The following is a 15,328-nucleotide window of genomic DNA, read 5'->3' as shown; positions in this document are numbered from 1 at the left end:
GGGAGAAGTACAGAGCAGTTGCGTCTCCCAGTCATACTTGCCAACCCTCCCCATTTTCCCGAGAGACGCCCGAATTTCAGTGCCCCTCCCGAAAATCTCCCGGGGCAACCATTCTCCCGAATTTCTCCCGATTTCCACCCAGACAACAATATTAGGGGCGTGCCTTAAAGGCACTGCCTTTGCGTGCCGGCCCAATCACATAATATCTACGGCTTTTCACACACACAAGTTAATGCAATGCATACTTGGTCAAAAGCCATACGGGTCACACTGAGGGTGGCCGGATAAACAACTTTAACACTGTTACAAATATGCGCCACACTGTGAACCCACACCAAACAAGAATGACAAACACAATAAATATGAATGTCATGCACATCATGGGTGTATGTATACTTTTGACCACAAAAGTACCTCCTTGCTTTGCAAAAGCTGCAAATCCACTTCGTCCGTCGTGCTGCTCCTTACAAAGCTGGGCTTGCAAATCTGCAGAAACCAAATAGAAAGGTATAATATTGTTATTCATTGTGGAACACATACTGTACCGGTATGTATGTAGGGCTGGGCCATATATAAAATATACTCGATATATCGCGGGTTTGTCTCTGTGCGATATAGAAAATGACTATATTGCATACTTGCCAACCTTGAGACCTCCGATTTCGGGAGGTGGGGGGAGGGGGTTGGGGGTGGGCGTGGGCGTGGTCGGGGGCGTGGCTAAAAGGGGAGAAGTATATTTACAGGTAGAATTCACCAAGTCAAGTATTTCATATATATATATATATAAGAAATACTTGACGTTCAGTGAATTCTAGCTATATATATATATATATATATATATATATATATATATATATATATATATATATAAATAAATGTATATACCGTATTTTCCGCACTATAAGGCGCACCTAAAAACCACAAATTTTCTCAAAAGCTGACAGTGCGCCTTATAACCCGGTGCGCTTTATATATGGATAAATATTAAGATTCATTTTCATAAAGTTTCGGTCTCGCAACTTCGGTAAACAGCCGCCATCTTTTTTCCCGGTAGAACAGGAAGCGCTTCTTCTTCTACGCAAGCAACCGCCAAGGTAAGCACCCGCCCCCATAGAACAGGAAGCGCTTCTTCTTCTACTGTAAGCAACCACCCGCCCGCGTAGAAGAAGAAAAAGCGCGCGGATATCACCGTACGTTTCATTTCCTTTGTGTGTTTACATCTGTAAAGACCACAAAATGGCTCCGGTTCATGAAAAGACGCAATCTCTCCATCTGCACACGGATTACTATTTCACAGCAACTGATATTCCTGTGAACCGCACTGTGGATACAACGGGAGCACGTACGGTGAATATTCGCACCACAGGGAATGAGAAGTCATCCTTCACTGTGGTTCTAGCTTGCCATGCTAATGGCCAGAAACTTCCACCAATGGTGATATTCAAAAGGAAGACCTTGCCAAAAGAGACCTTTCCAGCCGGCGTCATCAGAAAAGCTAACTCGAAGGGATGGATGAAGAAAAGATGAGCGAGTGGTTAAGGTAAGTTTAAGTTTACGCGAAGAGGCCGGGTGGCTTTTTTCACGCAGCTCTGTCCATGTTGATATACGTATGTTTGTGATTGCACATTTGCGTACATTTTGGGAGTGAACAGAGTTGTTAGAACGCTGGTTTTTAATATAATATTAAAGTTTGACTGACCTATCTGACTGTTTTTTTGACATTCCTTTAGCGCAGTTAGATGCGGCTTACAACACGGGGCGGCTTATAGGTGGACAAAGTTTTGAAATATGCCGTTCATTGAAGGCGCGGCTTATAACCCAGGGCGCCTTATGGTGCGGAAAATACGGTATATATATTTATTTTATTATTATTATTTTATTATATATATATATATATATATATATATATATATATATATATAATAAAATAAATATATATATATATATATATATATATATATGTGTATAGCTAGAATTCACTGAACGTCAAGTATTTCTTATATATTTCTTTATATATATATATATATATATATATATATATATATATATATATATATATATATATGAAATACTTGACTTGGATTCTAGCTATATATATAAATACTTGAATTTCAGTGTTCATTTATTTACACATATACACACACATAACACTCATCTTCTCATTGTTGAGTTAAGAGTTGAATTGTCCATCCTTGTTCTATTCTCTGTCACTATTTTTCGAACCATGCTGCTCTGATGATGCATTGCTGTGTGGCACGCACAAAAGTGCTTTCATCAAATGCACTAGATGGCAGTATTGTCCTGTTTAAGAGTGTCACAACATTGCTGTTTACGGCAGACGAACTGCTTTACGGTATACAAAAACGTGACTGCTGTTGTTGTTAGCGGACTCAGGTCAGTCCGCCTGTATTCCGGGAGATTTTCGGGAGAAAATTTGTCCCGGGAGGTTTTCGGGAGAGGCGCTGAATTTCGGGAGTCTCCCGGAAAATCCGGGAGGGTTGGCAAGTATGCTATATTGTAATATTACAGCTGTGATGCTAACGGAGAGGTGCGAGTGGTAATACGTGAGAGGGAAGGTGCGAATCTGGTAACAAATGAAGGAAGAATTACTTCCAAGAAAAACAAGTCCATCGTCTGGCGGTGGTTTGGCTTCAAGCGGGAAGATGTCGAACAGACAGCCGTAATATGTCAAGTTTGCGGCAAAAGCGTTGCTACAAAAAGTAGCGGCACTGCTAATGTGTAGCATCATTTGAAAAGTCACCCGCTAGAGAATGAGGAGTGCTTGAATCTCTACCCTACCACATAGTGAAGGACATACACTATTTGATTTCCTATTATGCAGCTCATTTTTATTTTACAATTTTTTTTAATATCTTGTGTGACATCATGCACAAAAGTGCACTTTATTTGTTTGAAACTATTGCAGTGGCGTTCTGTACAAAAAGTGCACTTTAATTTAGTGTTGTTTTGATATGTCATCTTAGTGACATCATGCACAAAAGTGCACTAATGGCTTGTTTTAAAATGTCTCAGACAATCTTGCACTTTCTGTTTTGGAAATGACATGAATGTTTGTGCCACTGCTTAATAACTGTTTAATAAATACACTTTTAGTTGTGATTTCCCTCTCTGCATGAAAGTTTAAAAGTAGCATATATTAATGCAGTATGAAGAAGAATGTTTTAATGTAGACACCAGTGACTTCATCACAGTCAGATTGACAAACATATGAACCCTAAAGAGTATCTTATTCACCATTTGATTGGCAGCAGTTAACGGGTTATGTTTAAAAGCTCATACCAGCATTCTTCCCTGCTTGGCACTCAGCATCAAGGGTTGGAATTGGGGGTTAAATCACCAAAAATGATTCCCAGGCGCGGCGCCGCTGCTGCCCACTGCTCCCCTCACCTCCCAGGGGGTGATCAAGGGGATGGGTCAAATGCAGAGGACACATTTCATTACACCTAGTGTGTGTGTGACAATCATTGGTACTTTAACTTAACTTTAACTTTACACATACAAACTGTAGCACACAAAAAAGCACATTTAATGAAAAAAAAACGCTATCATGGTCTTACCTTTACTTATAAATTAAGTCCATGCGCTGCAACTAAAGCCCTCACTTCAACTTTCCACGTGCAAGATTGAATCTATTTAAAAAAGTGTAACCGAGGGTTTATAAATGTCGCCTATACTGTATGAAACTACAAAATAACAAACACGGAGGCTCCAGTTTACACGAGGACCACTTTATTTACCTTCTTTCAAAAACCTCCGCAACGTGACATCACTTCCGCTCTTAGCGCCTTCAAAATAAGAGCTCAAGGCATATACTGTATAACAGTGCATAACAGGAACTTAACATCACAAAGAGGAAAGCCCATGAAAATAGGTTACAAAAGTTATTTAATAAGAAGCCAAAAAAGTGCAAAAACAATAATGTTCGTGTTGGAGGAGTTGTGAATTAGGTACACCTGCAGTCTGCAGGTGTATCTAATGTTGTGTCCCTGCAGTCATTCACAACTCCTCCAACACCAACATTATTGTTTTTGCACTTTTTGGCTTCTTATGAAATAATTTTTTAAAATAGATCCAATCTTGCACGTGGAAAGTTTAAGTGTGGGCTTTAGTTGATATAACAATTCTACGGCGGGGGTGCAGGAGGCGAGCCTCAGCCAGTGCGTCTTTTGCAGTCGTTTTATGATCGCTCAGCACAAGAAATACTTTACACACATACAGTTGTTGACAAAATACACTGTACATTATATGCCTCAGCTAACTAAACTATGGAAATGTATAATATAGTCCATATAGCTAAACAGTCTCACTGCACAGCAGGCCAGCAGTTAGCCGAGTCATTGCGCAATCCATGTTGAGGCACTGAGTGACGTGCCTCAACTGGCTGCTGTTCACCGCACCGTCTCTTCTCAGTATTTGAACGGCAAATGTGAAAATTCAGCGATTTTGAATAAAAATTATCTAAAACTGGTGAAGTTAAATGGAAAATAACTTTATAGTATAATCACTGGATACATATAACAATTTAATTTTTTTTTTTCTTTTTACATTTTTTTTCTTTCCTTCACCAGCAGATGACATGGCACCCCAAACCATCACCCAACCATGCAAATGTTGCATTTCCTTTGGAAATCGAGGTCCCAGAGTCTGGAGGAAGACAGGAGAGGCACAGGATCCACGTTGCCTGAAGTCTAGTGTAAAGTTTCCACCATCAGTGATGGTTTGGGGTGCCATGTCATCTGCTGGTGTCGGTCCACTCTGTTTCCTGAGATCCAGGGTCAACGCAGCCGTCTACCAGCAAGTTTTAGAGCACTTCATGCTTCCTGCTCCTGACCTGCTCTATGGAGATGGAGATTTCAAGTTCCAACAGGACTTGGCGCCTGCACACAGCGCAAAATCTACCCGTGCCTGGTTTACGGACCATGGTATTTCTGTTCTAAATTGGCCCGCCAACTCCCCTGACCTTAGCCCCATAGAAAATCTGTGGGGTATTGTGAAAAGGAAGATGCAGAATGCCAGACCCAAAAACGCAGAAGAGTTGAAGGCCACTATCAGAGCAACCTGGGCTCTCATAACACCTGAGCAGTGCCAGAAACTCTTCGACTCCATGCCACGCCGCATTAACGCAGTAATTGAGGCAAAAGGAGCTCCAACCAAGTATTGAGTATTGTACATGCTCATATTTTTCATTTCCATACTTTTCAGTTGGCCAACATTTCTAAAAATCCCTTTTTTGTATTAGCCTTAAGTAATATTCTAATTTTGTGACACACGGAATTTTGGATTTTCATTTGTTGCCACTTCAAATCATCAAAATTAAATGAAATAAACATTTGAATGCATCAGTCTGTGTGCAATGAATAAATATAATGTACAAGTTACACCTTTTGAATGCAAGTACTGAAATAAATCAAGTTTTTCAAAATATTCTAATTTACTGGCTTTTACCTGTATATGGTATATCGTGACATGGCCTAAAAATATTGAGATATTAATAAAAGGCCATATCGCCCAGCCCTATATGTATGTACATCTCAAGGGGCAAGTTACCGGAGACAAGGGAAGGACCTTTTCCCGCAAGTACCTGGGGTTTTCAACCTGAAACAGGAAAGATAAAAATGTTAGCCCTCTTTTCTCTGACTATAACCTCTAACCTTTTTTTTTTCTTTTTTTCAGTGTGTCATAAACAATGCGGGCACGACATCAAAAGCTTGCGGCAGGAATGTCTTCCGTCAACTCTTGTCTGTTTAGAAAAACAGGTATTGTGCATGCCACCGGCTCTATTTCCGACATGTCTTTAGTGCACACAGGCCTTCTGTCAACACTGGGGACCACTAATCTGTAAGCCATCTCTGCTCCGTTTACTTGCAGATGGACTCTAATGTGCGTGCGTCCTTGCCAATAAGTGACACGTTCTTTGATTATTATATTTGGTGCAAGAAACAGCGAAGCAAACCACATGAGAGAGACAAAAAGGACACAGTTGAAGTGACTAAAGCATTAAATACAAAAACATTGGGTTTGAAGGAGGACGCTAGTAAAGTGACGCATCTAAAGTTCCAGGTTATACCCTATTTTTCGGACTATAAGTCGCAGTTTTTTTTCATAGTTTGGCCGGGGGTGCGACTTATACTCAGGAGCGACTTATGTGTGAAATGATTAACACATTAGCGTAAAATATCAAATAATATTATTTATCTCATTCACGTAAGAAACTAGTCCAGGGGTCGGCAACTCCAAAACTGGACAGATCAGCTTTCAGGAAAAGAGCGCGGATGAGGGTATGTCTACAGAATATATTAATTGATGAAAACTGGGTTGTCTGCAGTCTCAAAGTGCATGTTGTTGCCAAATGTATTTCATATGCTGTAAACCTAGTTCATAGTTGTTAGTTTCCTTTAATGCCAAACAAACACATACCAATCGTTGGTTAGAAGGCGATCGCCAAATTCGTCCTCGCTTTCTCCTGTGTCGCTGGCTGTCGTGTCGTTTTCGTCGGTTTCGCTTGCATACGGTTCAAACCGATATGGCTCAATAGCTTCAGTTTCTTCTTCAATTTGGTTTTCGCTACCTGCCTCCACACTACAACCATCCGTTTCAATACATGCGTAATCTGTTGAATCGCTTAAGCCGCTGAAATCCGAGTCTGAATCCGAGCTAATGTCGCTATAGCTTGCTGTTCTATCCGCCATGTTTGTTTGTGTTGGCATCACTGTGTGACGTCACAGGAAAATGGACGGGTGTACCGTATTTTCCGCACCATTAGCCGCACCTAAAAACCACAAATTTTCTCAAAAGCTGACAGTGCGGCTTTTAACCCGGTGCGCTTTATATATGGATAAATATTAAGATTAATTTTCATAAAGTTTCGTTCTCGCAACTTCGGTAAACAGCCGCCATCTTTTTTCCCGGTAGAACAGGAAGCGCTTCTTCTTGTACTGTAAGCAACCACCCGCCCCCGGAAGAAGAAGAAGCGCGCGGTGCATGCTGGGATATGTGACGTTTCATTTCCATTTGTGTGTTTATGTAAAGACCCCAAAATGGCTCCTATTAAGTGTGTTGTCTGTCTAATTATAAATAATGCAGACGAGGCGTGTTAACTGAGTTCTCAACGTTTACTCACAGCATGCTCATAACCACATTCTAACTCCCAGCATACAACAACGCTTCTCAGGGCTACCGCGCATGCTCGTAACTATCGTTGCATGCTGGGTAGTGTAGTTGTTATATTTGCTAGCTCATAACATCACATTAAGAGACACGCTTACGCGCTTAATTCAATACTCGCCGTCATTCCGGGTGGATTGACAAAAGACCTCCAGCCGCTAGATATTGGTGTCAACAGGGCATTCGAAGCTAGACTGCTAACTGCGTGGGAACAGTGGATGACGAAGAAGCGCGCGGTGCATGCTGGGATATGTGACGTTTCATTTCCATTTGTGTGTTTATGTAAAGACCCCAAAATGGCTCCTATTAAGTGTGTTGTCTGTCTAATTATAAATAATGCAGACGAGGCGTGTTAACTGAGTTCTCAACGTTTACTCACAGCGTGCTCATAACCACATTCTAACTGCCAGCATACAACGCTTCTCAGGGCTACCGCGCATGCTCGTAACTATCGTTGCATGCTGGGTAGTGTAGTTGTTATATTTGCTAGCTCATAACATCACATTGAGAGACACGCTTACGCGCTTAATTCAATACTCGCCGTCATTCCGGGTGGATTGACAAAAGACCTCCAGCCGCTAGATATTGGTGTCAACAGGGCATTCGAAGCTAGACTGCTAACTGCGTGGGAACAATGGATGACAGAAGGCGAACACACATTCACTAAGACAGGGAGGCAGCGCCAGACGACGCCAACATCTGCCAGTGGATCGTAAATGCCTGGGCAGATATTTCGGTCACAACTGTGGTCCGAGCTTTCCGGAAGGCAGGATTCACAGAACTGCTGGATAACAGTGACACTGACTCCGATGACTTCGACGAGACGGAACCGGCCATTTTGGATCTCACATTTGCCCAACTTTTCACTTCGGACACCGAAGACTAAGGATTTACGAATGAAGAATAACTTCAGAAAGTGAGCGTTATGTTTATTTTGTGTGTTGTGACATTAACGTTCGAGCAACATTATGTTGCTATTGCTCTGCACTATTTTGAATTTTACTATGTTTGTGATTGCACATTTGCGTACATTTTGGGAGTGAACAGAGTTGTTAGAACGCTGGTTTTTAATATATTATTAAAGTTTGACTGACCTATCTGACTGTTTTTTTGACATTCCCTTTAGTGCAGCGTAGGCGCGGCTTATAGTCCGGGGCGGCTTATTGGTGGACAAAGTTATGAAATATGCCATTCATTGAAGGTGCGGCTAATAATCCGGTGCGCCTTATAGTGCGGAAAATACGGTATATAACGATGGTTAAAATCAGGCACTTTGAAGCTTTTTTTTTTAGGGATATTGCGTGATGGGTAAAATTTTGAAAAAAACTTCGAAAAATAAAATAATCCACTGGGAACTGATTTTTAATGGTTTTAACCCAGGGGTGCTCACACTTTTTCTGCAGGCGAGCTACTTTTCAATTGATCAAGTCGTGGGGATCTACCTCATTCATATATATCATTTATATTTACTTATTTATGAAATATATGTTTTTGTTAACAAGTTAAAGGTGTTTAATGATAATGCAAGCATGTTTAACACATATAGTTAATATTGTTAATACATTAAAGGTGTTTAATGATAATACAAGTATGTTTTATACATATAGTTAATATTGTTAACAAGTTAAAGGTGTTTAAAGATAATGCAAGCATGTTTAACACATATAGTTAATATTGTTAACAAGTTAAAGGTGGTTAAAAATAATACAAGCATGTTTAACACAAATAGTTAATATTGTTAACAACTTAAAGGTGGTTAAAGATAAAACAAGTATGTTTAACACATAGAGTTAATATTGTTAACAACTTAAAGGTGGTTAAAGATAATACAAGCATGTTTAACACATATAGTTAATATTGTTAACAAGTTAAAGGTGTTTAAAGATAATACAAGCATGTTTAACACATATAGATTCCTTTCTTTCATGAAGACAAGAATATAAGTTGGTGTATTACCTGATTCTGATGACTTGCATTGATAGGAATCAGACAGTGGTGATGATAACGTCCGCATTTTCGAATGGAGGAGAAAAAAGTCCTCCTTTCTGTCCAATACCACATGAAAGTGGTTGGTTTTTGGCATCTTTTTTGTCCAGCTTCCGTACTCCTTTGTATACACTTTACAAGAAATACATTGTCGGCAAACTCCGTAGCTTGCTAGCTTGTGCACGCCAGCTTTCTGAGACTCTTATTTTGGTAGCGCAGGCAGGATGAAGCAGAGCTTTTATTGTGCAACTGTGCAGTCGGTCTTTGGAGTTTTGACGACAGGTACGGCGCCAGAGTCTGTTGAAATAAAGTGTTTCTCGCCTTCCAGTCGGTAATTTTAATGAGCTGGCAGCAGCCAGCGTCATCTCAGAAGACCCTCGGGTGCCGTGAATGTCAATCAAGTGACGAAAGTGACGTCATAGTGAAGATTTATGATCGCTCATTTTTAGGACTTTTTTTAATGCCTGGCTGGTGATCGACTGACACACCCTCCGAGATCGACCGGTAGATCGCGATCGACGTAATGAGCACCCCTGTTTTAACCCTTCTGAAATTGTGATAATGTTCCCCTTTAAATATTTTTCTCTTGACCAAATACCGTATTTTCCGCACCATAAGGCGCCCTGGGTTATAAGCCGCGCCTTCAATGAACGGCATATTTCAAAACTTTGTCCACCAATAAGCCGCCCCGTGTTGTAAGCCGCATCTAACTGCGCTAAAGGAATGTCAAAAAAACAGTCAAATAGGTCAGTCAAACTTTAATATATTAAAACCAGCGTGATGTGGGCGCGCATGGAATCGTATATCAACATGGACTTAAACTTAAACTTACCTTAACCACTCGCTCATCTTTTCTTCATCCATCCCTTCGAGTTAGCTTTTATGATGACGCCGGCTGGAAAGGTCTCTTTTGGCAAGGTCTTCCTTTTGAATATCACCATGGGTGGAAGTTTCTGGCCATTAGCATGGCAAGCTAGAACCGCAGTGAAGGATGACTTCTCATTCCCTGTGGTGCGAATATTCACCGTACGTGCTCCCGTTGTATCCACAGTGCGGTTCACAGGAATATCAGTTGCTGTGAAATAGTAATCCGTGTGCGGATGGAGAGATTGCGTCTTTTCATGAACCGGATCCCTGTCGCTTAGTAGGAGCCATTTTGTGGTCTTTACAGATGTAAACACACAAAGGAAATGAAACGTACGGTAATATCCGCGCGCTTTTTCTTCTTCTACGCGGGCGGGTGGTTGCTTACAGTAGAAGAAGAAGCGCTTCCTGTTCTATGGGGGCGGGTGCTTACCTTGGCGGTTGCTTGCGTAGAAGAAGAAGCGCTTCCTGTTCTACCGGGAAAAAAGATGGCGGCTGTTTACCGTAGTTGCGAGATCGAAACTTTATGAAAATGAATCGTAATATTAATCCATATATAAAGCGCACCGGGTTATAAGGCGCACTGTCAGCTTTTGAGAAAATTTGTGGTTTTTAGGTGCGCCTTATAGTGCGGAAAATACATTTTCTCACTCAATTCTACTTACATTAATTTGAAGTAACAATACTCTTACTTGATTAAAATTTTTTGGCTCCACTTCCCACCCCTGTTGTAACTTTACGCCTTGTGTTGACAGTTAAATGTGCTCTAAGCATGCCTGTGGACTCACCCGCAGGTTCCAGCTGTTGAGTCGAGCCTCCAAGTCACTGTCATCGGGAGACATACGCCCTCCATCACCCTGAGTAAAAAGCGGATGCAAATTGGGAATTTCATTTACTACCTGGCATGACATTTAGCCTGAGTGGTAATCTGTTATCTTGACACCATATAAACACATTCAGCAAAAACAGACAGATTTACATTTGACGCCACACCCTCACTATGACCCACTCTTTAACAGCTTCCACACAGGTGTTCCCCTCCAATACCAACACCGTACCCCGTTATTCCCTATCTCGCCACCCTGCGTGCTAGTGATGGGTCCGGCAACACCGATGCATCGGCGCATGCATCGAGCTCATAAAGCAAAATCCTGTGTCGGTGCGCGTACCGCATTTAGAAAGTCACGTGACCGATCATGAGCTGTTTTGGTCACGTGACCGATACGCCAACTGTGTCACACTGACGCCTCCTCTGTGCCCTGTGAGCGGCTCTTTTCTACAGCCGGAGAAATAATAACTAAGAAGAGAAATCGTCTAAAATGTAATACGTCGGAAAAACTTTTTTTTTTTTTTTTTTATAAAAATGTGTAAAAAAAATAAATAAATAAAAATTCCCAGTCCACAATCATCCACAACACGTTCTCTTAGATTTCCATGTTATGATACATGTTCACATTATTTATTGACTGTATCTAAAAAAGATACAAATATATTTTTATTTAAATGAAGATATGAAATAATCCTAAATGAAATACAATGACTTGGTTTATATTATTGTATATACTAGGGCAGGGGTCACCAACGCGGTGCCCGCGGTCACCAGGTAGCCCGTAAGGACCAGATCAGTCGCCCGCTGGCCTGTTCTAAAAATAGCTCAAAGAGCAGCACTTACCAGTGAGCTGCCTCTATTTTTTAAATTGTATTTATTTACTGGCAAGCTGGTCTCGCTTTGCTCGACATTTTTAATTCTAAAAGAGACAAAACTCAAATAGAATTTAAAAATCCAAGAAAATATTTTAAAGACTTGGTCTTCACTTGGAATAAGCGGTAGAAAATGGATGGATGGATGGGTCTTCACTTGTTTAAATAAATTCATTTATTTTTTACTTTGCTTCTTATTACTTTTAGAAATACAATTTTAGAGAAAAAATACAACCTTAAAAATGATTTCTTCCTCTTCTTTCCTGACAATTTAAATCAATGTTCAAGTAAATTTATTTATTTTCTATTGTAAAGAATAATAAATATTTTAGCTTCTGTTTTTTCGACGAAGAATATTTGTGAAATATTTCTTCAAACTTACTATGATTAAAATTCAAAAAAATTATTCTGGCAAATCTAGAAAATCTGTAGAATCAAATTTAAATCTTATTTCAAAGTATTTTGAATTTCTTTAAAAAAATTTGTTCTGGAAAATCTAGAAGAAATACTGATTTGTCTTTGTTAGAAATATAGCTTGGTCCAATTTGTTAAATATTCTAACAAAGTGCAGATTGGATTTGAACCAATTTAAAACATGTCATCAAAATTCTAAAATGTATCTTAATCAGGAAAAATTACTAATGATGTTCCATAAATTCTTTTTTTAATTTTTTCAAAAAGATTCAAATAAGCTAGTTTTTCTCTTCTTTTTGTCGGTTGAATTTTGAATTATAAAGAGTCGAAATTGAAGATAAACTATGTTTCAAAATGTTATTTTAAATTTTTTCGTATTTTCTCCTCTTTTAAACCGTTCAATTAAGTGTTTTTTTCATCATTTATTCTCTACAAAAAACCTTCCGTAAAAGGAAAAAAAAAAATGTACGACGGAATGACAGACAGAAATACCCATTTTTTTTATATATATAAATTTATTTATTTAGCTATTCTTGTTTAAATCACACTTACGTGTAACTTACAAATGACAATATATTTATTTATTTAAGTGTGTATCAAACTGGTAGCCCTTCGCATTAATCAGTACCCAAGAAGTAGTTTTTGGTTTCAAAAAGGTTGGTGACCCCTGTACTAGGGCATCAAATCAGTGTCAGTTGAGTCGGTCCATAGGTTGCCTGTAGGGATTTTTAATGTCCAGCAGATGTCAGTATTTAGTGACACAGTATCGACACAGTATCAATACAGTTTTGCAATGTGTCGAAACGCTTCATGACGCCTCATCAACCCATCACTACTGCGTGCCGTCCCGGTCCTCTCACACACATCGGGAGCGCCAGGTGTTTGGCAGTTAGCACAAAATGTATGTCACGCAGTGAATTCCACAAGAGGGGAATAATGCAGCTACAAGGCAACATCTTTTGTTACAAGGATTTACTTTCAACTTTCAACTTCCAGCAGTGCGTGTGTCCACACAAGCTTGGTTTTCTAAAGTTTGGGAAAAGAGGAAATATCCAATAACACAGAAAGAAAGATCTGGTAAGAGGAGATGTGAACTTGCCGGGTGTAGCTCAGAGGAATCAATAGATGGAATATCTCAGGATTGAATGACCATTCCTTGATTTAAAAGGCATTCACCTCACATAAATAGCACAAATATCTAATTTCAATATCTTGCAAGTTCACAAAAAGGGTCAATAGAGTTATTTTAAAGGCACTGGAGAATATCTGATGTTTCTGAGGTCCTGTTTCCATGCTACTGCATACCTGCCAACTTTTGAAATCAGAAAAACCTAGTAGCCAGGGTCCAGGGGTAGGTCCAGGACAAAGTCCTGGTGGGGGGTTCAGGCTTCGCCCCCCCCCCCGACGCAAAATGATTATTAGCATTCAGACAGGTTAAAATGTTGCTAAAACCATCACTTTTCTATCAGTCACAGTGACTTTTCAAAACAAAAATATTACAGCAAAAATCATATGGGTTGATTGACATGTTTATTCTGTAAGCTAACTTCAATAGTTTGAAATTATTTTGACAGTTAATGCCAGTTATCCTGTCAACCTTTCACAAGACTTCAATTTGTTAATTGAAAGTATAAACACTTTTTACAGTAAACAAATGGTAAAACAGTACTAAACAATTCCATTAAAAACAAAATTGGTGTCATTATTAACTTTCTGTCCAAGCTTGTATAATCTACTGCCTTGTTCAATTGTAAAAAATATTCTGTGCCGAAAATTCACATTTCTATCACAATTATCATACTGTAAACATGGTAAGCTAACTTCATTAAAATTAATAGTCCTGTCAATAGCATGGAATTACAATTCAAATGTAGTTTTTTTTGTAAGCCTTTCAAAAGAATTCAAAATATGAACAATTAATGAAAATTAATTTAAGCCATCAGACACTTGAAAAGTGGCACATCACATCTCTAATGTAATCATTTGAACTTTTCAACAGAAATAGCACTGCAAAAATATTAAGGACATACTTCTGTATTTTGGTAGTTATGCTGTCAACATTTAACAAGATTTCTTCAACTTGAACTTGAAAGCATAAATAGTATAAACACTTTTAACAGTATGTCGTGCTGTGAAATACAGCCGACAGGATTGCGCACCAAACACGAAGCAAGGCCAAAGCGCATGCGGTGCAGGAGAACAAAGGACTTCTTTCATTTAAGGTTTGTGATAAACCATCAAACTCATTCGTTAAAAGGACTCTATAGTAATATAAAGCGAATTTTTCTGGACATTATCATGACAGAAAAGTTTATTTTTGGGACCGCGATCACCGCGTAATGATTTTTAAAGGTTGCATTACAAACATTTAACTGTCCCATGTGATCAGCCAGTGCGATTGGAAATCCATGCTCAATTATTGCCTCCGTAAATAAAACTTCGGCATTTATCACATCCTAAGAATCTGTTTGGGCGACGAAAAACGTTGAAAGTTTTCCACTTGTATCGCTAGCAACGGCATTAGACTTGTGTTTTTTTGTCCCAACGTGGTCTTTTACATCGCTAATTCCTCCGTGTCCGATCGAAAAATCTTGTCTGCACAAGGTGCAATTCGCGTAGTTTTCACCCTTTTTTTTTTTTAATTAATGAAAAACCGTATTTTTTATCACTGCAACCGTAACCCGGAATAGGTTGATGAAAACCGTACGAATTACGGGAAAACCGTAAGTTAGCTTACTGTAAACATGGTAAGCTAACTTCATTAAAATTAATAGTCCTGTCAATAGCTTGGAATTACAATTCAAATGTAGTTTTTTTGTAAGCCTTTCAAAAGAATTCAAAATATGAAAAATTAATGAAAATTAATTTAAGCCATCAGACACTTGAAAAGTGGCACATCACATCTCTAATGTAATCATTTGAACTTTTCAACAGAAATAGCACTGCAAAAATATTAAGGACATACTTCTGTATTTTGGTAGTTATGCTGTCAACATTTAACAAGATTTCTTCAACTTGGACTTGAAAGCATAAATAGTATAAACACTTTTAACAGTATAACAGTACTAAACAATTCCAATAGATAACATTGGTGTCATTACCTTTTTGTGGCTAAAATCCGAAAAACGTTGAAAGTTTTCCACTTGTATCGCTAGCAACGGCATTAGACTTGTGTTTT

The 15,328-nt window shown here is 39.1% G+C and overlaps 1 protein-coding gene across 3 annotated transcripts in view; it reads right to left on the bottom strand.

The window, feature by feature from the left end:
- cep112 (centrosomal protein 112) overlaps positions 1–15,328 on the bottom strand; it is a 473,259-nt gene that overhangs the window by 420,167 nt on the left and 37,764 nt on the right. For 2 of the 3 annotated variants that reach the window (XM_061974375.1, XM_061974373.2), the window contains exons 6-8: positions 10,824–10,892; positions 5,569–5,616; positions 415–486 (exon numbers count right to left, since the gene is read on the bottom strand). In XM_061974375.1, coding sequence (XP_061830359.1) covers positions 415–486; positions 5,569–5,616; positions 10,824–10,892 — 189 coding nt within the window. The remainder of the gene's footprint in view (positions 1–414; positions 487–5,568; positions 5,617–10,823; positions 10,893–15,328) is intronic. The other variant, XM_061974374.2, reaches the window with a different exon arrangement.

This window comes from Nerophis lumbriciformis, linkage group LG22 (assembly GCF_033978685.3).
Source record: "Nerophis lumbriciformis linkage group LG22, RoL_Nlum_v2.1, whole genome shotgun sequence".
Taxonomy (NCBI): domain Eukaryota; kingdom Metazoa; phylum Chordata; class Actinopteri; order Syngnathiformes; family Syngnathidae; genus Nerophis; species Nerophis lumbriciformis.
The sequence above is the reverse complement of the archived record's forward strand: the minus strand, read 5'-3'. Positions and strand labels throughout refer to the sequence as shown.